This window comes from Crotalus tigris, unplaced genomic scaffold (assembly GCF_016545835.1).
Source record: "Crotalus tigris isolate CLP2741 ecotype Arizona unplaced genomic scaffold, ASM1654583v1 scf7180000018777.2418813, whole genome shotgun sequence".
Classification (NCBI taxonomy): Eukaryota; Metazoa; Chordata; class Lepidosauria; order Squamata; family Viperidae; genus Crotalus; species Crotalus tigris.
In genome coordinates, this window is record NW_024097195.1 from 294,476 (window position 1) to 322,342 (window position 27,867).

Sequence of the window (27,867 nt, forward strand, 5' to 3'; positions counted from 1 at the left end):
GGTGAATTATGAACCGAATTAAATGAAATATAATTTTGATTCTGATATACTGAATATATATGGATATATGTGTATCGTCTTAAAAATACAAAACCATACTTGTCCATTCCATGCCTGGGGTTTATAAAATCTGACCCATGGATGACTGTAATTGTACTGTTCGTTTGTCATGTTTTATGTTGTTTTTATTGTTAGCTGCCCAGAGTTCTACGGGAGTGGGGCGGCTTATAAATTTTAAAAATAAAATAAAATAAAAAATGTCAGCTGCGGACATGATTCTACTTTCACCTAGAAATACCATATTTCTCTATGGCTAAGATCCTAAAGTATAATACGGCATTTGATGTTTAATAATAATAATAATAATTATTATTATTATTTAGTAATAATGGTATTTGAATGGGAAGTTTTATTATGATCAAGGAAATCTACTCATATAAGTAGAAACTGTTATAATCTCAATGCTTTTGAATACTCATTAAATCTCTTTTATAGTTGAAGTGTGCATTACCAGCCTAGTTATAAACTTAAATTGTATAATGCTGAACTTCACAGTAGCTTTCCATAATGATCTCTCCATCAGTTAATTCTATTATTAGTGGAAGTTTGATTACTTTCAACATGGAAGACAATTACAAAAGCTGCAGGCAATTTCCATGCTTTAATAAAATATTTGTTTCTTATGTCATTTATTTAACAGTAATACCTAAGTATTTATAGAAAACTATACAGTTTGCCTTATTTTTTACATGGCTGCTGCTGTGGTTAAGGGTTAGTTAGCATTTCTCATTACGAAAACCTATTTGAAAGGCTTTATATAACACTGGTATAAAAACCTAGTTGCTTTAAAATAATGCAAATATGGGGGGGGGGGAAAGCAACAGTATTAACTGGACATCTGGTGTTTTATAAAGTTCTCCAAAGCTGTGTGCTTACAGACAGCTTAATTAGAGACCATAAGAAATTTCCAGAAAAAGGGAGGTATGAAATATAAAGCATTTAAATATATCATTTTTTAGCTCTGGGGTCACAACATTGTTCTCTCTCTGCTCTCTCAAAGGCAGCACTTGCAGTATTTGTCTCACTGGGATATAAACACGACTAAAGTTCATTAAATATTTAAAATTCCTGATTAGTTTATTTGAAGGAATTTCTCATTACACCACAACCAGATTTGTGCGCTAGAAATGTCCCTGCTTTTAATTTAACATTAAAGCAGGATATTTTGAAAAGCTTATCTAAAAACACACACACACTATTTAAAAACATCTGAAATTTAAACCAGATTATAACTCCACACACATCCACACACCCACTTCACTTGTTATTTCTTGATCTTCTCTGTTATTTGGGTTATGTTGTTCACATCTCGAACCTTCTATAAAAAAAACATGTGCAGAATGAAACCATTGCTGCAACATAAATGGTCTCTTTTATCTGAAAGGCTCTAAATGATTTAAAGATGTTACTCATATCTGCAAATCGTACAAGACTCTCAGGGAAGCTTCAATGCCCAGAACAACATGGACAAAAGCCATAAAGTGGATATTATATAGGTAGTCCTTGACTTACGACCACAATTGCGCCCAACATTTCTGTAAGATTATCTGGGGCACTACACATCCTCTTCACAACCTGTTTTCCTTGTTACCTTCTAGGAGGAGGCTTTGTGGTATCCTAAGCAGAACATCCAAATTCAGCCAGAGTTTTATTCCATACAGCATTAACCTTGCGAACTCTCAAGCTTCCTCCTTCCATTATACATTCAAGTTGGACAATATTTAATATTTATTGCTACGTATATGTAGGGATGTGGGTCTATACATATGTTGTTCATAGTATGTTTAGGTGTGTGTCATGTATGTGTTTCACTTTGAGAGCGGGCAACTAAATTTGAGCCATTGTGCCCACAGTATAAAAATGACAATAAAGGTTATCTTATCTTATCTTAGTAAGAAATTTGTTAAGTGAGTTTTGCTCCATTTTCTTGCCTCAGTTGTTAAGTGAATCACTGCAGCTGATAAGTTAGTAACTTGGTTGTTAAGTGAATCTGGCTTTCCCACTGACTTTGCTTTGTTAGAAGATCGCAAAAGGTGATTACATGACTTTAGGACACAGAATGGTCATAAATATGAACCATCTGAATTTTGATCAGTGACTAAAGGGATACTGCAAGGGTCGTAAGTATGGAAAATAGTCATAAGTCACTTTTTTCAATGCCGTTGGAACTCTGAATGGTCACTAAACAAACTGTTGTAAGTCGAGGACTACCTGTACTTGTCTACTATAAGTAGGATTTATCAGGATGGTAAATAACTTGATACAATCAAGTCTGTGCTTCCCTATTATTGACTCAAATGGCACCAGGCCACTTCCTGTAACACACAATTCTCCTTATCTCCTATTGCTTCATCTTCAGCTCTAATATTGGTTTAAATGCCGAACGTTCTACCTTTTACATGATCATTTTTTTTAAAAAAAAAATAACTTCACTTATATTTCAAAACCCTTTTGTGACAAAATACCAAAAAGAGTGGCTCTAATATTTTCTTGTCAAAAGGCATCTTATTTCATGGATTGCTTACCTTCATGGATACCTCCAAAGACATGGAGTTTCGGTCTTACTCGCCTTTGTACTGTGTTTAGCAATTCCACACAGCCAACCCTCTGCAGCTCCTTTGGAACCCAGTCTCGAAATCCTAAAAACATGATACAATTGATTGTCTTACATTTCTGTATGTAAAGTTTAATACAGATTTTTAGGAAGCAGTAACTGACAAGAGGGTTTACTACATTATCTATAATTCTATCACTATTATAATATACAGTGGCTTTTAAGAAACTTTTCATTGGCACAATGACTCTTAAAGTTATGGGCATTATTCTTTTTGAATTCTACCTCTGCCTTCCCAAATAATATATTTAGCTACACAATTTGATTTAGCTAATTGCACAGATTCGCCTACATAACACAAGGCTGTTAAATATGTATTTTTGGTAGCAGTGCACCTTCTCAACTTTCCTTTGCCTTTTCTTTAATGGTGTTTGCCAATTGATCAGATAATGATAGCTTATTGAGTTACACTGCCTAAGCACTTGATAATTCACTTATTACATATGTCTAACATACAAGCAACTCAGTGCAAAATCCATGTATGTATGTATGAGATCATGTGAACTGGCCTATATCTTGAAATCTGATGGGCCTTTAGAACAATGTGCATACACAGAACATTCCCTGATACGATTATCTTATGTAAAATTATATAATAAATAACACTTATACTGGTCTTTCTTATTTTGGCATCCTCCAGCAGTGCTTCATGGGCAACTGACCTCCCCCAAAACTGAATGGTGGGTCCAACATTAGCCCAAGCAAAGTGCCTCTTCTTAAAACACTCAGATAACATAGCTCAACAGAATTTTTCCAGCAATCCCAATGGAAGTGTTGTCCATGCTTGTATGTACAGACAACCTGAAAAAGTTCTCCAAACAATAGTGGCGAGTCTTCCAGAGGATGCAGCCATATCACTTTTTCAAGAACAGTTGCTTGGCTTGAGCTACTGCATTTCAAAAAGTCTCGCTAAAGAGTGCCAGATTGTGAGATGGCTACTTTCTTACTGTGGCCCTTTTAAGAATCTAGAAGGCAGCCCATTATGTGATTCTGTATTATGGAAATGCAGTGGATTCCCCAGCTGAAGTGAATAAAGTAATTTTGCATATGGTCACTCGTACACTGATAGAAACTACAGAATCAGAATAATAACTATTATTTCCATATGGCAAAATGAAAGGAACTGTAGATTTTCAATATCATTACCTGGAAAATAGGTAATTAGGGAAATCAAACAAATATAAATCCAGATGGTGTCCAAAGACATCAATACTGACATCCATGCAAGAAACATTTATTGAAAAAAAAAACAGCAGAAAAAAAAAGATGGTTGACATATGAGTATCTATTAATACAAGACAAGGGAGAATTGTCTAGGTGGAGCTGAAAGAACAACTAGGAGAAGGCCTTTTTCAATTATTTTTTTATAATCAGCTAAAGCTTTTAATATGGACAAAAGGATAATTGGAATCAAGAAAAGGAAAACTGAATTTGAAGTAAAATAATGTATAAATGATGATCATGTAATAGTTAAAGACGTATACATTGTTATTAAAATTTGAGGATGAACAGCTAAAAGAACATATGATGAAATGGACTACAAATGTTGATTATAAGAATTGTTTCTATTGTGTTTTGTGGATAATGAACTAAAAAAGAAGTATGGGCAACTGATGTAGTATATAGTAATGCATCAAGATTATAATGAAATACCCACAGTGCAAGATTGGATTATAAAATTGATGGAGCTTGTGGCAAAGTTGACCATTTTGGTCAGGGAAAAAATAATAAAATATTTTTTTTAAAAAAAAGACTGAAAGCCTTATATGGACTTTTTGTTGAAAGAAGAAAAGACTGAAATGATTTATGGACTTGGGGATTAAATAGGATCAAAGAGCAATGGGAAAGAAAATTGCAGAGTCCTCTGCGCCTTCTGAGCTTGGTTTTTAGCTTGAAAGATGTTTCATTACCCAACTAGGTAACATCATTAGTGCAAGTAGGTGTGGAGTTTACTTCCTGTTTACCTACCCTGCCAGTTTTAGTGGGTTTTTAGTGGGTTTTTCCTTTGTAGTTCCTGGCTTAGGTTAATGTTTTCTACTTGATTGTTTGACTGGTGCTAATCTTGGGGTTAGCTGCTGGAAAGGATGTGTTCTGGTCTTTCTGTTTCCTTCTTAACTTTTGTATTGTCTCTTAAATGGTTTGTAAATATGTTTTATTTCTATGTACCTATTGATAGCTGATTTCTCAAGAATTCTCTAACATTCTTTCAAGAATTCTGTAATATTTTTGGATTTAGCTTATTCTAGAATGCTCACAGTTTCCAAGATTGCAAGATTAATATTAGCCCTGTGAGATAGTCCAGTCAAGAAAATCAGAAGTACTAACTCTATCTTTATTGTTGCTTACATTATCAAAATCTTGCAGGATTGAAAGTATTTCTCCCCTCCTTTTGCTTTCCATAAAACTAGGGAGAGTCCCTTCTAAGAGTTCTTTTCCCATGTATAAAGAATGGTTGCTGGAATTGGGTATGTCTAGTTTAACTAAGAGAAGGATTAAGGGTGACATGCTAGTAGTGTTCCAATATCTCAGGGGTTGCCAAAAAGAAGAGAGAATTCTCCAAAGCACCTGAAGGCAGGACAAGAAGCAATGGATGGAAACTAACCAAAAAGAGAAGCAACCTAGAACTAAGGAGAAATTTCCTGACAGTTAGAACAATTAATCAGTGGAACAACCTGCCTCCAGAAGCTGTGAATGCTCCAACATTACTTTAAGAAGAGACTGGATAGCCATTTGTCTGAAATGGTATAGGGCAGTGATGGCAAACCTATGGCACGGGTGCCAGAGGCGGCACTCAGAGCCCTCTCTGTAGGCATGCGCGCCGTCGCCCCAGTCCAAGGCATTCAGCTGGGTTTTATAAAACCTCTTTGCTTTAGGCCTCTGCTGCCGTGTACAAAAAAAAAAAAAAAGATTCAATCAATCAGTCAATTTCAACTTCTCGTGGGAAAAAAAAGATCTTGCAAAGTTGGAATTGATTGATTGAACTTTTTAGTCCCACCCAGTCTGCTGTTACCACTGCAGCCACACCCACCCAATGGGCCACACCCACCCAATGGCCACACCCACCCGGCACCCGACAATGCATAAGTGGGTTTTGGGTTGCAGTTTGGGCACTCGGTCTCTAAAAGGTTCGCCATCACTGGTATAGGATTTCCTGCCTGAGCAGGGGGTTGAACTAGAAGACCTCCAAGGTCCCTTCCAACTCTATTATTATTATTATTATTTATTGTTGTTGTTGTGCAGGGGGTTGGACTAGAAGACCTCCAAGGTCCCTTCCAGTATTATTATTATTATTATTATTATTATTATTATTATTATTATTATTATGTCATCCCACCTTCTGTAGGATGAGATATCTTCTACATGTTGGTTGTCCTTCTGCATCTCTCCCTGTTGTTTCCTAAGGTCATTCTTTCTACCATTATACCACTGATTTCAAAATGTGGGCATTCATATTTAATTCCCTAAATTATATTGTGGTTAAAGTATGTAAAAGATTGTCTTCTCCCACATATACCAATGCAGACTGAAATTTTCACAGGCCCTTTTCTGAGTGCTCCTAACAAATGAGAGATAATGGATATCTGCTAAGGAGACCTTATGTTCAATAGTGATACAAGCTGTGGAATATATGCTTTAATGCTTTTAAGTTGCAATTTTAAATTTGTTTTTAATATTCCTCTTGTACTTTAATATTATATAGTTTAATTATCTTTCTATACTCTACTCAAAGGACTTTGACAAGAGAATGGTAGAAAATGTGGTAAACAAGAAGATGCAGTATATATCAGGTAGGATTGCATAATACAATAGTTATTATAATTTTGTTGTATGTTTACACAGAGCTCTGTCATCAATTTATATTCATCTTGTTTTTTTACAGCTTTGTAGCTGATAATGCTAATACCATTGTCAATGCATTGACAACAGATGGAGATGCAGCCATTTTCTTCTTTTTGCTTTTAGAGATAGATGATGCTAGGGAGGGGAGGAAATGTGCATGAGAGTCTAGTTAGACATAATAACACTGAACCTAGGTGAGAACCAAGGTTATTGAAATAAGAAATGATAAGGAATTGGCGGGATGGAGAACTGGGGCTTTAAACTAATTGGGGAATGTGATTTATGACTGCTAACTGGAGGAGGGAATTGTGCTTTGATACTATGTGCTCAGGGGAGGAGAATCCAGTTTTTGACTTCCATCAAGTTATGCTACTCAAATAAAGATTCTTTAAGATAAACAATGCCTCGAAGTTCTTTGACGAGTTTCATCTGTCGGAACCATGACAACCATTCTGTACATACCTTGTGTGAAAAGGTTATTGTATATTGTAGAGTGGATGCATTGCCTTTTAAACTTCTCCAAAGAGAAGAATGCTGAAAAAGCCTGCTTTCTTACTTTAATTAATTCTTCATTATTTTCTCCAAGTTACATTGGTGCAAGAATGAGCACTCTTTTATATATATTCTTCTCAATCTGCATATTTTATACAGATTTTTCAATGCAAAATCTTATTGCACCACCAATATTCATTGTCATATGGAAAGGGTGTTTGAGAAAGATGGAAATGAAAGAGACACAGCCACCTGATTTATAAAAAATACAGGTTACAGCTTTAATGGTTACAGCTGGGCCCACACAGAGCATAGATCTGTTTTATACACCTCATTCTCTCCCCAAATAGGAGAGTGAGTGCACATGTCAGTTGCTTTAGAATTACTCATGTGCTACAGGAAAGGCCTCTTCATATTATGACAACATAAAGGTAAATCACTGGTTAGGAATTTCTGTCTTTAATAGGGAAAAACAAAAAAATCAATCATTCAAAAAGTTGTATGGAGCCAAGGTAGCTAAAGCTCATTTAGGTTTGTGCCCAGTAATTTCTATAAATGAAGTAGCTATATGTATACGTATGCATTTCTTTCTTGAAACCAAAGAAAGATACTGTATTAGATATACAAGGATTCATTGGTAGAACTTTGGGTGACTTGCAATTGATTGCTTATTTAAATACAGCAATTAAAACGGAAAATTCTTGGTTTAACTTTCTTTTTTACTGTTTCTCATCTGATACATATTGCAAGTTATTATATGCTTAAAGGCTGTATTAACATTTCCCTTTGAAATATTTAAAGTACAGAATTTTATATGTTCTGCTCTGAATGTGAAACAGGCTGTTTTAGGCATTATGAATTCTTTGCAACCTTAGAAGCTGTATTTAAAACCACACGACTTGAATCAGAGACCCAAAACATAAGGCAGACAATCATACCACACACCAGAAGAACACCAAAGTAGAACCAACTCAAAGCAGAAGACAGAGCAGCCCCCGAAAACCGAAAGAAGGACCAAACCATCACCAAGCTCCCAGTAGACAAAGGACGAACCAAAGTTATCATGGACAGTACAATATACAGGTTATCATGGGCAGAACACAATACATACAAAAAGTCAAAGAAGTACTAGAAGACAAAGAAACCTACATCCCAATAAATACCAACCCTATACAGAAACTGGATGATATGATCAAGAGAACCGTCAATGATCTAACCATGAAAAGTCAAATAACTAAAGAAGAATGGAGGTGGATGAAAATCAGTGAACCTGTCCTGCCATGCTTCTATCATTACCCCAAAATACACAAGACCAACATACTTCTTACTCAATTATCATGGAGTATCATTAACACGGACTTCAACATATAACAGTAATGGCAAACCTTTTAGAGACCGAGTGCCCAAAAACTGGCCCCGCCCTCACTCCACCTCCTGCCACGCCCCCACCCCACCTGCCCGCAGGGCCACTCACCACCTCCAGGGCCCACCACAGATCGCCCAGGCAGCCCAGCAGCGCCATGGCGGCCACAGCCTCTGTCCGCGCCCCACAGCATCAACTGTGCGTAATGGGGCATGAGGGCAGAGTCTTTTCTACGCTGCCTGGCTGCCATATCCTTGGCTTCGCTGCTCCATGTGGGCTATGCTCGGGGGCTACTCTTCTCCAGGGGGGCTGCTGGGGAGGGGGCTGCAGTGCTGCCCACAGAGAGGGCTCCGACTGCTGCCTCCAGCACTTGTGCCATAAGTTTGCCACCACTGACATATAACATAGTTAAGGAACTTACAAAGAAGCTTGGATATCTCACAGAAGGGAGAGAATATTTTATAAACTCCCCACTACAATGCTTCCAGAAAAATCAAAGATTTAAAAATAGAAAATGAAATTATGGTTCACTCAGAACTAATGAAATAATTCTTGGCAGCAGTATTATGCAACACACCTGACCTAGCCAAATACACTAAGATCACAATATCCAGAATCATGGACCTCATTAATCTTTGCCTCATTAGCTTCTTTCAGTTTGATGACAAATATATCAACATCCATGGGATCCACTCTTAGGATTCATAATAGAGACTTAAAGCAGCATCTAGAAACTATAGCACTCCCACTAACATAACCAAAAACATTGAACCAGTATGTACAGTAGATGACACCATCATCGTAATAAAAAAACAATTAAAAACACATGAAACTATCAACATCTTCAAAGAAATACATGCACAAGAGAAGAAAAACCCCCACTACGCTAGCTATCATTATCAGCAGAAGAAATGACAGCAATACAAACACAAGTCTATTGAAAAACAGTACACACTAAGAACCCATTCTCCAACAAGTGCTGTATTGTGTAAGAACATTATTCAGCTGAGTACAAAGTTAAGCTGCAGCAACCAGAACACTAGAAAAAGGAAACAGATTGTCTATACAACTTTCAACAAAATGGATATCAACACAACTTTATCAGAAAGTACTTGATCTTACTACAGCACAACCAACATAAGCTATGAAAAGGATAACTCTATGATACATCAAAAAATCTCAGAAACAATCAACAGACTACTACAATCACATGGCAATATCACCGTATGCAAACCAACCAAAACATTTTAAGTAATCCAAAAGATTCAGTAGCCCAAGAAGAAGAAAAACAGGGATTTGTTTATTGTAGACTGGAATAGTCACTATGTAATACAGATAGGCAGAAGACTAACAGCGTGCATCCATGAATAAGAACACATAAATTCAACCAAAAGCATCCTAGACCAACCTAAATCCAAAAACACTAGGGAATTCCTAGAAGTTTGGCATTGAGAGAAATTAGCCTTCAATAGACACAGAGAAATAAACCATATTTATGTACCATTCAACAGAGAAAATAAAAATACTAAGAAGGAAATAAAAGGATCAGAATACATATTCTTCAGCAATTACCACCTAGGTAAGCAGGGATTAATATAATCAAGCAGAAAATTACCCTAATTAAGGAACTACAAAGAAAACCACACTCCTACCAACACTGATAGGGAAGACTATGGTATATAAACAGAGAACAAGCCCCTTACTTACTCACAATGATGATAACATCTAGTTGTCAAACCTCTGTGGGCTCGACACTGATGGGAGGGGGGAGGGGGACAAGAACAGCACCTGGGGGGTGTCCAGATACAGCAGAGGCCAGCAACAAAACCAAAGGAGACAGCCCTTCCCTCTCCTGTTACCTGGACTGTCGAAGGGGAACCTGGCAGAGCATGGTGGCATGGCCGTCAGCTCCGCAGTCGTCCCACCAAACAGCTGACCGGCTCCATGGCCGGCCTGCCAAACAGCTGTTCGGTGCAGGAAGCACCAGGATACCAGAAACCTGCAGCACATCCCGACAAACAGCTGGTCGGCGCAGGGAAGCTACACGGAGCTGGGAGTGCAGTGCATCCTGCCTGGCTGCTCTTATCAACTCGCACACTGGATGCTGTTAGATGAGTGGGGGTGGGGCGCAGTTGGGGAAATGCATATGTAAGGTGCTGGGAGGCGATTGCTCCTAGCGCTAACTTTGTTTGCTGTTTCTGTGACTAAACACATGCCAGAACGTTCCATGATTAAAGCCAGCCACCTGTGAACTCAACGGCTTGTTTCTTGTTGAAGCCAGGGGTGTGGTAAGTACTTCTGACACTAGTTGGATAAGAAACATCTTCAAGGAAACAACCAAGCTCAGAGTACCAAGGACTCCATAGTTCAACCCTGAGCTCCGATGTTCTCTTACTTGATAAAAGAAAAAGCAGAAGTTATAATTCTTTTTGTTATTTCATTTTTCTCTATTATTTTTTTTATTCTTTTAATTTTGTATACTTTTATTGTACTGAAAATATTTGTTTAAAAAAGACAATAACTATCATTTCCAGAAGGACAAGCTCTACCAATACTTTTTTAGTACAAAAACTGTAAATAAAACTGTAATAGAGGAAAATTATTAAAAGGCCTCTAAGGAAAGTAGTAATGATTGACTACTATTAAAAAGAAAGCCATTAAGGTCTATAGGTAATGCAAAAAAAAATAATATCAATGAATCTGACATCAATTAACGCAAAGGTTTGAGGTCTAATATTCTGCATTTAAAAAGGTTAAAGGGATAAGAAAGATAAGAGAGGGAACAGCTAAATCAAATATGAATGGTGGCTGCACATTCCTCCTTAATATTATTTAATCAACTTCAGAGGTGTTTTACCTGGGTCAAATTTGGTTAATTCTATATTACAACACAGTGAAACTTTCAGTTGGTTTCTATGTTTATGTCTTACGTGAATAATCTAATCCATGTGTACATTTTTACAAAAATTTACATTTTTGGCATAATGCTTACAAACACAAATTACGATCCAGTTTGCTAAGAACTGCATAACTAGTATAGTTTACTTGTTTATTACATTTATATTTTGGGTTTTCTTCTAGAGCTCAAGATCCTGTATATAGTACTTCCTCATCACATTTTTCCATACAACTACTCTGTGTGATAGATTGGTCTGATAAAGAGGGACTAGCTGAAATTTCCATTTTTTATTTTTTATTTACTCCTTAGTAATTATATCCACAATGGAGTGGAAGTACCCTGATGACTTGCAAGCAATGATGATGTTATCAATTCAATCATGTCTGACTCTTGGTGATTCTATGGTCCAGATGTCTCCACATCTTCCGATCTTGCACTGCTTCTTTTGAGTTTTCTATGCTCTGGCTGGGGTCAACTTTGATGATGTCCAGCCATCGTGTCCTTTGTCAGCCGGTTTATCGCAACGCTTTCAAAGATAATTGCTTTCTCCAGTGAATTCCCCTGCATGACATGGCCAAAATAAGTGACACAGTTTCATTATTTTTCCTTCTAGTGACATGTCTGGCGTTATACGTCCAGTCACCTATGCTGCCCAAGGAATACATAGGAGCCTTCTTCCAGCACCACAGCTCAAACAGGTTGATTTTCTTCATGTTTGGTTTTTTAAAGATCCAACTTTAAACTCCCATAGGTAGCTATGGGACACAACAGAGTAGACTAATTTACATTTAGTTGCCAGGCTGATATCCTTGCTTTTTTCCTGATTTGATTCATGTTTATCATTGCTGTGTGACCCAATGCAATCCAATGTTTTATTTCTGGGCTGCATTCACTGCTTTGAGCTATCTGCGATCCTAGGAAACTTTTCTATTCATTCTATCTCTTCATCGTCAATTTCTATTTTGATGTTCCCATTTCTTGCAGTAGTCATGAGCTTGGTCTTTTTCAAAAAGAGACCAAAATTCTCAGTTTCTTCTTTGATTTTCTGTATCAGATGTTCCAGGCCTTCTCTGGTTTCTGAGAGAAGAGTTGTATTGTCAGTGTATTTACCCTGATTTTTGATTCTCACGATATAGCTTCCTCATGATCATTTCAGCATACAGGTTGAATAAGAAGGATGAGAGAATGCAACCTTGTTGCACTCCTTTATCTTAAACCAATCGGCGTCTCCATACAGTGTTCGCACAGTGGCTTCTTGATTTCTGTACAGTGATTGCACCAACTTGACCAGATGTGCTCATACACCAGTGGTTCTCAACCTTTTTAATGCCGCGACCCCCAACCGGTCGTAAGTCGAGGACTACTCAACCAGTCGTAAGTCGGGGACTACTCAATTGGTGCAGCACCGTTTGCAGAATGGGACTTTTGGCGGGCTCAGCAGGGCAGAGACAGCCTGGACAATTCCTATTGGCTTTTGAAAGCCAATAGAATTAGACTCTATTCAAGAGAGTTATTCTATTGGCTTTCAAAAGCCAATAGAATAAAAGGGAGTAGCATAGCTAAGGAAAAGGGGGAGGGGGAAATGGCGGACTGCGTTGTTTGGCGACCCCCGTGAAATGGTCGTTCGACCCCAAATGGGGTCCCGACCCACAGGTTGAGAACCACTGTCATACACCAAGGTTTTGTAGGGTTCTCCATAACTTCTCATGATCAACAGATCCCTTTGGAAGCTGGCTTGGATATCAGGTAATTGCCTTCCAATAGTAGGTGTAAACGTTGTATTATTTTAAGCAGAATTGTGCTAATGTGAGGGATGAGAGGAATTGTGCAATAATTGGAGCAATTTTCAGAATCACCCTTTTTCGACAGTGGAATTAACATTTGCAGGCAAAGGAAAGCAAACAACCCAAATTGGGAGGGTGAACAGAGACTGCCAATCAGTGGGTTTGGTGATGGCTTGGAAGAAGAGGAAAAAGAGCGTTGTCTTACCTGAACGCTTTTTCTCAGCAGGATGGTGTAGACTCCACTGATTGGGTAATTTAATCCCACCTGCTCAGACTAAGACAAAAAAACTCTGCCACGCCTCCTTCTGGGTGTGACTTCCCAGTTTTTGTCGAGGCGAAGCTACCAGACCCAAGGCTCCAAACAAAAAAGGAAGGCACAGGCCTAGACTAACACTAACAGGGTGGGTGTGGAGTCTACACCATCCTGCTGAGAAAAAGCGTTCAGGTAAGACAACGCTCTTTTCTCCATCAGGATGGATGTAGACTCCACTGATTGGGACATACCAAAGCTGCTCATGTCCCTATAGGGAGGGAGTCTAGGCTTGTGACCCCTGAGAACCCACTATTTGCTGTAGGACTCTCCTACTGAAAGCAGCCTCAGCTGCTGCAAATTGATCTATCCTATAATGTTTTATGAATGAGGAAGGAGAGGACCATGTCGCAGCCCTGCAAATCTCCTCGAGTGATGCCTGGGTAGACCAAGCCGCTGAGACAGCAGCACTACGTGTAGAGTGACCAGTAATATGTGAAGGTACCGGAAGGGACTGGGAAATATAAGCCCTGGAAATACACATCCTTATCCACCGACCAATGGTGGAAGAAGAGACCTTCCGACCCATAGTTGAGGGTTGAAAGGACACGAATAATGCCTCGGACTTCCTGAAGGTCAAGGTTCGTTTAATGTAATGGCGCAGAGCCCTGCGCACATCCAACATATGCTACCGTCTCTCCAGATGATGAGAAGGGTTAGGATAGAAGTTAGGAAGGACTAGTTCCTGCGAGCGGTGAAACCCTGTATTGATCTTTGGAACAAATGCAGGATCCAACCTGAGGACCACTCTATCCTCATGTAACATGCACAAGTCCTCCCTGACCGACAGGGCCGCCAATTCTGAAATCCTCCTGGCCGACGTGATGGCCACTAGGAAGGCTACCTTCAATGTAAGGAAGTGAAGGGAGCACACTTTCAGAGGTTCAAATGGAGAGGACGTTAAAGCCTGTAACACCTTAGAGAGGTCCCAGGATGGATAACGATGAACCGTGGGGGGCCCTACATTGGCCGCACCCTTGAGAAAGGCACTGACTGCTGGGTGTTGGGACAGGGACACCTGGTTGTCACAGGTGAGAACTGTCGACAAGGCTGCTATCTGCCTACGTATGGTGCTGGTTGACAGACCTCTAGTTAACCCCTCAAGTAAGTAATCTAATATGTCTGGGATGGAGACAGCAAGCAGTGAAAGCCGCTTTTTGGTACACCAAGAGCAAAAACTTCTCCAAGTGGCGTCATAGATTCTGTTGGTCGAGGAACGCCTCGAGGCCTGGATGACGGAAATAATCCCAGAGGAGAAAGACTGTTTGGTCAGACTCTCCCGCTCAAGTGCCAAGCGGCTAATTGGAGCCACTGTGGATCCGGATGTTGGAGGTTCCCCTGGCTGAGAGCTACTCGGTCCGGGGGAATCTTCCATGGAGGTGAAATTGACAGGTCCACCAGGTCGGCAAACCACGGGCGTTTTGGCCAAAATGGAGCCACTAAGATTAGCTCTGTCTGTTCCTGGATGAGCTTGCGAATGGTCGCTTGTATTAGTGGAAGAGGAGGGAATGCATAAAGTACGCCCTCCGGCCATCTGCTCCGGAGGGCGTCCGTTCCCTCCGCCCCCCTCGCCGGAAACCGGGTAAAAAATCTGGGGAGCTGTGCATTGATCGGAGAGGCAAAGAGATCTAGGATGGGCTGTCTGAACCTGCGTGATATTTCCTGGAATAGGATTGAGTCTAGCTTCCACTCTGAGTGATCCACTGTGACCCTGCTCAAGGAGTCTGCCTGTTGATTCGCCTCCCCCGATATGTGCTCTGCCCTGATGGACCTCAGGTTGGACTCTGCCCACAGCCCTATGGCCTGGGCTTTCTGCATGAGTGTCCAAGAGTGGGTGCCCCCTTGTTTGTTTACGTGAGCTTTGGCCGCAATGTTGTCTGTCAGGATTAATACGTGTTTCCCTGATACAAGGGGGGAGAATCTTTGGAGAGCCAGGTGGATGGCCCTGAGCTCCAGCCAATTTATATTGTGAGCCAGGTCTGAACTGGACCACTGACCCTGGGCTAAGTGGTTCAGAATGTGACCGCCCCAACCGAACAGACTGGCGTCTGTGGTGAGGGTGATCCTGGTGGGTTCCTTGAACAGAGTGCCCTTGGACAAGGCGGACGAGGTCCACCATAGGAGGGAGGACAGAGTGTGATGGGGACCCCTGACCTTCCTGTTGGAGGCGCTGATGTTGCGTTTCTGAAAAGGAAGAAGGAACCACTGGAGGTTCCTGGAGTTCAGTCTGGCCCAAGGAACGATGCCCAGGCAAGAGACCATCTTCCCCAGGAGTTGGGATAATTGTACCAGGGGTACTCTTTTTTCCCCTCGGATCTGCAGTGTCAGCTTCCGGAGGCTGACTTGTCGCTCCTGGGAGAGATATACCTTGCATAGGCTGGAATCTATCAGAGCTCCTAGATGGAGCAGACGTCTTGTGGGTGTGATGTGACTCTTTTTGAAATTCACGGAGAACCCGTGATCCTGAAGTGTTTGAATAGTGATTGCCAGGTCCGACTGCCCTGATTGGAAAGATTTGGACTGTATCAGTATGTTGTCCAGGTAGCACTGTACCCGTACGGGTATCATCCTTAGATGAGCCGCCAGCACGGCCAAGATTTTTGTGAAGACCCTCGGGGCCGAGGATAGGCCGAAGGGAAGAGCCCGGTACTGGTAGTGTTTGTGTGCGTAACAGAACCGCAGGAACCTGCGGTGTTCCTGGATGATCGGAATGTGTAAGTAAGCCTCTGTCAGGTCGATGGAGGAAAGGAAATCCCCCTTCCTGATACTTGCCAAGATGGACTTTAGGGTCTGCATCTTGAACCTCCTGTAAATGAGGAAGTAATTTAGACCCTTTAGGTCCAGTATCGCCCTCCAACCGCCTGAGGCTTTGGGAACTACAAACAGGATGGAGTAGAACCCTTCCCCGATCTGTTCCTGAGGAACCCTTTCTATGGCTCTGATCTCTAATAAATGAGCGATGGCTGTTGTGATTAGTTGTGTTTTTGATGTATTGTTTGAAACCGGGCACTGTATAAAACGATCTGGGGGAGAAGATCGAAACTCTAGGGAGAGACCCTGTCTTATGGTCTCTCTGACCCAGGCGTCTGTGGTTGTGTTTTCCCAAATGTCGTAAAACAGTGCCAGTCGACCCCCAATGGGGTAGTCCTCCTTGGCGTCACTTGGACCGCCTGTAAGGACGAGTGCCTGATCCCGTGAAGGGACGCTTGGTCTGGAACTGACCCCTGGCTGCACTACTCTGGCGGTCCTGTTGCCGATCCTGTCTGAAAGAATAGGATCGCGAGCCTCTGGGCCAATCCCAGGACTGCCCTGCCCGAAAGGGCTGTCTCCAATCCCAGGAACTGCTGGGACGGAATGATGGCCTACGGAAGTCCTGTTGGGGCCGTCTATCTGGTTTTTTAGAGGGATGGGCCAGCGCCTTGCGCTTGTCCTTGCCCTCAATGATGTGAGGCTCTAGGACCGGACCAAAAAGGTGGGTGCCACTGTACCTGGATGTTGCTAAGCGCCACTTTGCCTTTAAATCCGTGCGCCATTGCTTCAACCAGAGCAGCCTACGTGACGCCACTGAGGCTGCAATGGATCTGGCTGAACATCTAGCCGAGTGTAAGGATGCATCCGCAATGTATTCGGATGCTGCCACTATTTTCCCTATTGTTTGGTGCGCTCTGACCTGATCCGGCGGAATGAGCGTCTGGAGTTCCTGCAACCACATAATTGCCGAGCGTGCAAAGAAGGAGGATGAGGTTGCCGCCCTTATGGCCCAAGCCGAAGATTGGTGAGCTCTACGAAAAGAGAACTCGAACTTTTTGTCCTCTGCCTTCAAGAATTCAGCCATGTCCCCCGGGACGGCGGTATTGGAGAACAGAGAGGTCAGCGGAGCGTCTACAGATGGGACTTCTAGAAGAGAAGCGAAAGAAGAAGAGACATTGTAAAGTTTCTTGTCTAAACTGCTCTGTGAAGGAGTGGTAGCAAGGGATGCCCACTGCTTTTCCACCGTAGACCTGAAGACTAGTGGGCATGGAATCTGCGGTTCCTCCTTGACCTTTTCCGCAAACAGAGGGTTGGCTTCCCGGTTGGATGAGGAAGAAGGAGTCTCCTCCTGGGCTGAGGTAAGTTTTACCGTGTCAATAGCCCTTACGAGGAGTGACCGAAAAATGGCCGGATTGAAAAGCCCGGAAGAGGTCACCTGTTCAGGAGCTGGATCCTCCTCCTCAGACAAGGGAGTGTCTGCAACTCCCAGTTCCACTGATCCCTCCTCCCCTAATTGTGAGGATGTCTCCGAAACAGCAGAGCTAGGTCTAGTATCACGCTCCACCAGAGGTGGGGGAATAGATGCGGGAGGAGTAGGATGGGACTGCACCTGGCTACTCTCAGTTGATGACATAAACTGCCTGAATGCTTGGTGCATGAAGGCCTGGAATTGAGCCTGGGACCACATTTCCCCTTGGTCCCTGGAACTGACCCCAACCTCCGTTGAGGCACACCTGGTCTCAGGTGGTTGGTGTGCTGATGAAGGAGAGGAGCGAGGAGGACCTACCTGCTCGGTTTCCCCCCGAGGAGACCAAGGTCTTGGGGCATCCTGAGATGATTCAAATTGAGGTTCTGTCAAAGGAGTATCCAGTGGGGCGGGGGAAACCGTTTCAGTCCCACTGGATCTGAGCCTTTGTGCCTTGGAGAATTCTCTCTCCAATGCTAAGTGTCTCCTTGTGGCCTCTCGCCCGGCTGATTTGGAAGTATCTTTGGAAGACAGATGTTTGGTTTTAGCTTTTTTCTTCCCCCCCATGTCCAATTCTTCAGATCTGCGCTTTGCTTGAGCGGGGGGGACACTAGATTGAGAAGCCTGGGGCGAGGAGCTGTCTGCCATTGCTGTCTAGGTATTCCTGGACAGTAGTACCTAGAAATGGGGGGGAGGAACCCAACATGCAGATCACAGTCAGAGATGGAAAACCGATCCTCGCTCTGAACAGAAGGCAATGGCAAGAACAGCCAGACAGTGTTCTAATGCTGTCTGTACAGGCCTTGTGACAAAAGGTCACGGGCTAAACTGAGAAACAGGTGGACAATAAAAGAATATCTTCGCTCTTCTCTTCTAGGCCTTAGGACCAGTTAATAACACCTTGGTCTGCTCAAATGCAGCCAAGGCCCACACCTGGAGTAGCCCCCTCAAGTCTGACCACAACTCCTGTGGATACAAAAATATCTCCCCCCCTGAACAGGTCTGCTCACAGACCAAGTGACACAGGCAACAACTATGCGTCCGCAATAATGCAGGAATAACTGCCAATGATTATGCAAAAATTTCAATTAGGCCTCCAAAATGGCGTCCGCCACGTGGGACCTCTAGAAGCAGCCGCGCTAGACCATGTGGTCAAAATGGTGGCCGCCAGGCCTTAAGGCCTGGAGAAGCAAAACCCTGTCGTATTTTAAACAGGAGAATCAATTACACAGCAGGGGAATACAAGGCTGATTTGGGATTCCTCCCCCAGTCCCCAAGCACTTGCGATTAGTAGCGCAGCCCCTGCTGCGATCCAGATAAAGCTGCAGTCAGGAATTCTCCCTCAAGGCCTCGAGGCAAGTAAATCACTCAGGAGGTCTCCGAGTTGAAAAGCCGACCTCCGCTACCCAGCTGAATTGGCGGAATCGCAAAGAGGCTACAGATCGTCAGAACGAGAGCTCCCTAACAAACGAAGCCTGCAGCCTCCTTTTCAAAGCCCAAAGGGCTGCAGGGGAGGGAGGACAGAGTCCCTATCCCCCCCAATGCAATCCTCTTAATTTGGAAGTAAAAGCCGAATTAATCTAATTGTTAATCAATTTGAATTTAAAGTATCCAATTTTAAATTGAATAGCCTAAAAGAAAAAAGGAAAGAATCAAACTTAGCTAGGAGCCTTCTGAAAAGCGTCTTGCTGAGCACGAGACTAAGACAAAAACTGGGAAGTCACACCCAGAAGGAGGCGTGGCAGTTTTTTTGTCTTAGTCTGAGCAGGTGGGATTAAATTACCCAATCAGTGGAGTCTACATCCATCCTGATGGAGAAAGCAGCACAGTTAATGGAATAATATTTTGGACAGAGAGTGGGGGATAAGAGAAGGAATGTCAGCTGATGATACATTTGCCATTCATACATTGCAGCTTCTGCCTAGAAGCTACTTTTCTCTCATTGTGATGTTCGAAATGATCACAGAAGTAAAGCTGACAGTGTGGCTTCTTCCAACCCAACAGGATTGTTCTTCTCCATTCCAATTGGACAATTGCCTTGAAAATTGTTCTATGACTGAACTCAGCCTTTTGATGCTGACTTTTAAATGTTTGAACACAATGAGGGAGGATGCCAGAGCAAAGCAATCTCCATACTGCTATAATGTATAAACAGTGCCAAAGGAAGGGTTCAGCAGTGTAATCTCTGGAATGTCTGGACTACATGGATTTTATTGTGCTCCCTATTATCACTATCATCTCTTCACAGATCCTATTTGGAGCAAGAATTAAAAACCTCATTAAAAAGTGAGGATTTTCGTAAAAGTTACTTTCTACATCACTGCAAAAGCCGTAGTGGCACAGTGGTTAGAATGCAGTATGGCAGGCTAACTCCAGCCGCTGCCAAGGGTTTGGTCCTGACTGGCTCAGGATTTGGTTGACTCAGCCTTCCATCCTTCCAATGTTGTTAAAATGAGGACCTGGATTGTTGGGGCAATATGCTGATTCTGTAAACTGCTTAGAGAGGGCTGTAAAGCACTATGGAGTGGTATGTAAGCAAGTGTTATTGCTATTTAAAATGGAGATTTAATTTCCTTCCTGAATGTTACTGCAAATCAGCAAAAGGAGAATTGATGTATGAATCAGTTTTTACTTAGAGAATCCAGTTGAGGATACCACTGCATACAGTAGAATTGAAAAATCATCCATTCTCTTCCATTTGTCCTTGCATCAATCTATATCAATCTATCTGAATGCCCTTAATGTCTGTGCTAAAGCACACACACTGAAAGTGATCTTAGTTTAATTGTGATACTTACCAAGAGGAGGCCCATGGGTCATTAGTATATCTATGCCTTCCGGAATAAGGTTCCACTTGTCCAACAAAGATTGACCTCTGGGTAGATTAAAACCCCATCCATTAAACCATGGTGTCCTATGAAGGAAAGAAAATAAATTTGTGCCACTATGGAAGGATTTATTTCTGTTTTACAATTATACAACAAGGCACATTTTCTCTAGCTAGCCTTCATTCAGAACGAAAAATAAAGAGTAGAAGAAAACTTCTAATACTGAAGTAGTTCTAAACCATAATCATATTAATCCAGAATGACTGCCATTTTCTAAGGAAGGAGAAGATGGATGTCAAACATTCTTTTTATCACATAGGTTTTTCTTAAAAAGCTATAACATAGTACATTATTTCTAACAATAAAAATTATTATTAATTTTTTTCATAAGGCAACAATACAAGTTATTCTTACAGTAATTGAAAATCTATCTTAAATTTATATTTGGCATTTGAGTTTTGATTTGATATTGTAATTGTAGGCAATAGATATTTGACAAATAAATGCAGAATCTCCATTGCCCTAGGTTAATCTCTTGCTATAAATGTTCCTGTCATTTCTTATCCCAGGGCAATGGATCAAATAATTTAAACTCTTGATATCACCAACCTGCTTTAAATATAACTTTCCAATATAACAAATTGATCTGCGATGGCACTATTATATTTTATAGTTCTGGCAAGTCGCTTTATGTAAGCAGATGACTAAATGGGCTGAAAAAAACCAGGTAACTCCCAGTGTCCTTTTACCATCTGTGCTAATTGCAAAAGAAAGATGGTCATCTCTATGATTATATGATTGGTATGGTATGGATGGTAAAGAAGAGAGATTATCTCTTCCATGAATGCACTTAACAGAAAGAATTCCTTGAAACAGCTTGCCAAGTAGTCAAAATGGAAATACAACAGAGAAATTTAGATAACTGAACTTGTTTGCAGATTAATATATTTTGTAAGTGTATTTGCAAGAGTGTACTAGAAGCTCCATTTCCACTTCCTTGCATTTCTTTATTTTTACACTGACACAGGACCTGAAATTTTTATATAGATTTGACACGATAGTTGAAAATTTCTTCAACTGCATTGGCACAAATTAAGTAGTTGGACTCCTCAATTCACTGTAATAACTTTAAAAGTTCAAACTGCACATTGTTAGTTCATCTTTTCATTTGTCAAATCCCTTTGTATCAATATAAATACAAAACAAGAATAGTAGCATTTGTTGCCTCTAAATCAAGACATTCTATTTTTACAACAAACATTGGTAGGGTTTTAGTAAAAACCTGCAGTACCGAAGCTAATTTATTTGGTTTCAGCATTGTGTATAGGTAATGGTGAAAGGCATTGGAAAAAGGCAATGGTGATCCTTATGATTGCCAAAAATCCTACATGGACATATCTATGAAATCATCAGGAATTGAGCTCAACTGGAAGAAGACTTTGCTTGTTCTAACAGCTATTAAATATTTGCTTTATTGCCCAGCTCATGAACATTTTCTTATCTCTAGCTCTGATCTGATAACAACACTGCAAAACCTCTTAATATGGTAAGATGTGCTAAATACTATGGTGAAAACATTTTGTGCATGTTCTGATGTCAAACCACAGCTAAAGACAACGTTAAATGCAGAAAATAGTTATCTGTAGAAAGACCTAACTGTTAAGAAGATCACCACAAAGATCACCACCAGAAGGATTTGTAACTGGCTGACAAACTATACTCAATGAGTAGTTCTTAATGTACTACATGCAGGGAAGTAAGCAGTGAGGTACCAAAAGGTTCTGTCTTAGGCCCAGTACTCTTCAATATCTTCATAAATGACTGAGATGAGGAAAAAGAAGGGGAACTCATCAAATTTGCAGATGACACTAAATTAGTAGGAATACCCAACACCCTAGCAATCCAGTTCTGGATTCAAAAAGATCTTGACAGACTTGAACAATGGGCCCTGTCTAACAAAATGATACCGTATATGCCGGCGTATAAGGCGACTTCTGCAAGCATTAAAATCGGCGCCAAAGATGGGGGTCGTCTTATACGCCGAGTCGTCTTATACGCCGAGTCGTCTTATATGCCGGAAATACTGGTAGTTTCTGGCATATAAGACGACGTTCTAGGAATGCAACTCAGCGACAAAGACGGGGGTCATCTCATACACCGGGTCGCCTTGTACGCCGGCATATACGGTATTTAATGTGGAGAAAAGCAATGTTTTACACTTAGGCAGGAAAAACTATAGATACAAATACAAATTAGGCGAAACCCGACTCAAAAACAGTAACAGTGAGAGAGACTTTGGAATCCTAGTGGACAATCAATTAAATATGAGCCAGCAATATGCAGCAGGAGCCAAAAAAGCCAATACAATTCTTGGTTGTATAAACAGAAGCATAGAATCAAAATCACATGAAATATTAGTATCGCTTTATAAATCCTTAGTAAGACCACACCAGGAATACTGCATCCAGTTTTGGTCACCACATTACAAAAAAGATGTTGAAATTCTGGAAAAAAGAAGAGGAACTAAAATGATTAAAGGCCTGGAGACTAAAACATATGAAAAACGGTTGCAGGAATTGGGTATAGCTAATGTAGAGAAAGGAAGGACTAGGGGTGACATAACAGTATTCCAGTATTTGAGGAGCTGCCACAAAGAAGAGGGGGCCAACTTTTTTTCAAAAGCACCAGAAGGCAAGACAAGAAACAATGGGTGGAAACTAATCAAGGAGAGAAGCAACCTGGAATTAAGGAGAAACTTCCTAACAGTGAGAACAATTAACCAGTAGAATAGCTTGCCTTCAGAAGTTGTGGGGGCTTCATCACTGGAGATTTTTAAGAAGAAACTGGCCAGTCACCTGTGTGAAATTGTATAGGGTCTCCAGTTTGAGCAGGGGGTTGGGGCTAGAAGACCTCTAGCTCTATTCTAAGTGATTGATCAGAGACCAGATGGCCAGTTGCATACACAATGCTGGGATATTGGAAATAGTTAGTCAACTGGAGGGGGGAGATTGAATGAACCAGGAAGTTTACCTCTGCACAGCCCATGAGAAGAGGATGCAGGATGGGTAACATGCATCAGTTTTGATCTTGTTCTGCAAAATTACTCCAGGATTCAACTAAACAATCTTAACTTTTGTTTCTGCCAAACTGCAGCCTAATCTGAAATGGCTTGGAAAATCACCCAAATGAATGATAATTTGTTTTAGATTTTTTTTTAAAAAAAGATTCTATTTTCTGTTTGTGCCTCCCTGCTGAGTGTACATAATAAAGCATCTTCTGCAAAAGTCTACTGAACAATTACAAAATACTGTACATGAAAACAAGCCAAAGTACTCAGAGATTAAAATAAGGCCATTTGCGGGTGCTCTTAATGATTATGTATTGTTACTAATTAAAGACATTTGCCTTATACTGTTCTCATGTATTGCAAAGAAAAAGAAGCTTGTTAGAAAGTCAGCATGGTATTTTTCTCCCAGAACAAAGGCAGTAAAACTGAGATTCTGGAACAGATTTAGATTTCAGTGAGAACAAAAGAACAGGTCATCCTATTCTTCATGCTGGTATACAATTATTACATAGTATTGTACAAATACATTAACAGCTGTTTGCTCCCAAACAATTTTAAATTCATAAAGAATTATTGTTAATTGCTCACGCAGTTTTACTGGCATTACTTGTTTTACATTTGAAATGGATTTTTGATTTAATATTGCTAAGCATGTGTTTATAATCTATACAAAAATGGGAGAAAATGTTTTGTGTTAAAAAGAGTAGGGGGGGCACTATCTCAGTCTCTGCAAAATGATAGTAAGAAACTCTGAATAAAAATTTTTTGGAAAACTGGAATCTCTTGTTTGTGAGGAAAATGCATATAACTTACAATAAGAATGTAACCGAGGAACTTGTCCAGAGAAGATTCTTGGTCTCATTTATAATAAGAGCTGATTGTCCCAGTGTATGACAATCAATAATGAAATTTCTTGTTTACAGACAAAACAAGGGTTGAAGACATAATGCCCTAACATTTTGGGTGACACATCAGAATTCACCAATACCTGATAAATACAATTCTTGAAAGCACACCCCATTCTAACACAATGGTTGCAGCAGAGACCGCACCAAAATGGGGTGTGAACTTGTGTGGCCTCTGGACCCACCAAAAGTTGTGCAAAGAGGATCATGTTCTTGTGCAGCTTCCAGATTCTCCAAAAATTAGTTTTACTCAAATTTGATTTTAATAATTATCTGATATTTTTTCTTTATTAGCACATGCTTGGACTGTATATTTTTAAAAATAAATTAATATGTTAAAAATTGTTTCTCTTTTATTTTGGGGGGGGGCTGGATAACATGCTAGCAGAGTCATGTTATATATTTTCTGAATTTTTGACATTGCAAGCCCAAACTATTCACCATCACTGGGTTTAAACATTAATATAACATGGCGCTAACAATTAATAAGAAAACTTTAACACAACACAAACAACAGGGATAAGTGCTATTGAAGTTTCACTGGCCCTCTCAAAATCTGCAATGGCTGGATTGCCAGGACTTCTGGATCAGACTCCTCAATCCTTTAAAAAAAAAAAAAAAAACAGGGATGAAAAACCAAGAAGAATTTTACATTGCAGCTATTCTTGCACTCTACTCCAATTTCTGAATCGATTTTGCAGGGGGTCAACAACGTCAAAATGGCAAATAGGTGACAGTAGCCCCACTTCTTTTTACACCAGTGGTTCTCAACCTTTCTAATGCCGCGACCCCATAATACAGTTCCCCATGTTGTGGTGACCCCCAACCACTTATACATCACCGGGTGCCAGGGGCGTGGCCAAAGAAAAGGGGGAAAAATGGCGGACAGCCTTGTTTGGCGACCCCCGTGAAATGCTCGTTCGACCCCAAATGGGGTCCCGACCCACAGGTTGAGAGCCACTGTTTTACACACACACATGCAGCAGATATTAAAAAGGGGCAGACCTTTGATCATCCAGTTGCCTGCTGTTTTGATACCACTGACTACAACAAGCCTCAGATACCTCTGCAATTGTGGCCTAATTGTTGCTTAATCATTAATTGCTATTAGTCCCAGTTTGGTTGGCAGGCTACCACATTGACACCACGAAAGAAGAGTCGAGATCAGCCATCTTAATACTCCTGTTACTCTAGCCATGTAATAATGTTCAGATGAGGTTAAACAAGGAAAAATGGGTGCAATACAAGCTTTTTTTTCTTTTTCAAAGGTGTCCCTGATTTCCATAAAGCTTCTAGCTTTACTTCTAGGCAAGGGCAGGCAAACTCCTACCATACTGGCTCAGGATAGTTAATCAAAGTTTCCATCTCCAAACATAAACATTTGTATTTCCCTCTTAATGAGATGTACAATGGTAATAGGCTTTAATTTAATTTCATGCTTCCTTTTATATTTTTAAACAAACACAATGGCAAAAAGTGTTACACCAAAATATGTGATAAATTTCCCTAGTGTGTATCACAGAAGTGTAACTAGATGGAGGAATTTGACATTCCCATGATAAATCTGCCTGCCTATCAATATACAGAGAAAATTTTCCCTCTGCCGTGCAGGATATCTGTAATTCTTTTGTGCTCAAAGGCCTCTGACTTAGTTGCTATTATTTTTTTCTACAGGCTAGTTTTGTATAGGTCTATTTCCTTCTTTATTATACATACCACAATTGCAATTGTTGATTCATTGCTTCTGGGGGAAGTGTTTTTAAGCAACTAGAATAATCTTTGTTGCTACAATATGTGAGAAGTGAGCTAAAATAAGATCCACATTCCAAAATCTTTGGTTTAAGGTCAGAATATGATATAATTCTAATTCCAGTTGTGGTTCAAAAAGCCACAAAATTGGCAAATTAGAGATTCAGTATTCCGTATCTCATAAGCTATAAATGCTTTATTTACCACTGTATGCCATGAAGGATTTAGAAGGCAAGGGTCCTGTACTCATACTTTACATTGATCTTTTAAGTCACTTTATAGAAAAAAGTGTTCAGGCTGACTTGAAGTTTGCTCAATAACTTTCTAGCAAAGGCTTTGTTGAATTTATGACTAATGTGTCTATACAAGGCTTCCCCAAAGCCATGATCCAGCCATAATTACTTCTAATATGCCTGAAAGTTTCTGCATAATGAATGCTAATGTTACTGACAATATCTCTAACATTTATGTATTATTACATGTTCTGCTACTTTTCCTGCTAAGAAATGCAAGACGCTGGACAAGAGTGATAGCAACTGATCAAGGACCCAGAAGGAATGGGGAGGGAAGAAAAGGCTGAGAGATAGGAAACAGCTGCAGAGAGATAGCAGAATAAGAGCCTGGGAAAGAGAGAGATCCTGAAAAAGTACCACAATGTTTATCTGTGAAGTATTCACATTTTTTTCCCAACTGTAATCTTTGATGGTAAACTTGCATTCATAGGCAACTTCATGATCATAGGCTTATATGTTCAAAGTTGCAAGCTGGCTTGCGTGAGAATTTAAATGAATCAAACTGGAAATAAATGTATGTTTCCCCAAAAACATACATTTGCCAGGGTCACACTACAGAATGCCCACTGAATCTGTAGCATGTATTACATTTCATTAAAAAAAGAACAACTCAAGAAGTTTAAGGAAAACAAAACTTCTGTTACCATTTAAGATATGGCTCCAGTCCCGGTTACAAAGTCATACATTCTGTGGTCTATGCAAGAAAATTAAGTTTCCACATGATATGCAAAATACCCTAGAGACCCATTTTACAATCATACAACACCTACATTTGGGTATGGTTTTGTGCCATTTATTTTGGTTTTAAGGGTATTTAAATGTGGGATAAAAAAAAATCTTCTCCTTCCAATGATGTCACAGCATCACCAGTTAGCTTCCATCTCACCCACCCTCCATCCTCCCCCTGCACTGTTGTCCACTCCATACAATCTCATATCAAGTGATAAGAAATAGCTAGCATAACTTAAGATTGTGGAGAACTAAAACAACAAAAACTAGAAAACTTGATGTATTCATCACTTTCAGTAACAGCCTGCTCTACAGCATTCTTAACCTAATGGTTAATTCAACCAGCTTATAACAGAAGAGCTATGCTGGCAGCAACAAGACTAATTCTAGACATAAAGGACCACCATTTGGATGACTCATGGTTAATTATAAACTCTTCCATCTTAATAATAATAATAAGAAGAACAATAAAGTTGGAGGTCATCTAGTCCAACCCCTGCTCAGACAGGAAACCCTATACCATTTCAGACAAATGGCAGTCCACTCTCTTCTTAAAAACTTCCAGTGTTGGAGCATTCACAGCTTCTGGAGGCAGGTTGTTCCACTAATTGTTCTAACTATCATGAAATTTCTCCTTAGTTCTAGGTTGCTTCTCTCCTTGGTTAGTAATATTTTGCAATATTTTCTGGGTTTACTCACTTGGTGAAACTCTTCATTC

The 27,867-nt window shown here is 40.5% G+C and overlaps 1 protein-coding gene across 9 annotated transcripts in view; it reads right to left on the reverse strand.

Moving 5' to 3' along the window:
- Positions 1–27,867, reverse strand: part of MPPED2 (metallophosphoesterase domain containing 2) — a 170,753-nt gene that overhangs the window by 3,498 nt on the left and 139,388 nt on the right. For all 9 annotated transcript variants that reach the window (XM_039355942.1, XM_039355945.1, XM_039355937.1 and 6 more), the window contains 2 exons: positions 20,377–20,492; positions 2,586–2,699 (listed from right to left, as the gene is read on the reverse strand). In XM_039355942.1, coding sequence (XP_039211876.1) covers positions 2,586–2,699; positions 20,377–20,492 — 230 coding nt within the window. The remainder of the gene's footprint in view (positions 1–2,585; positions 2,700–20,376; positions 20,493–27,867) is intronic.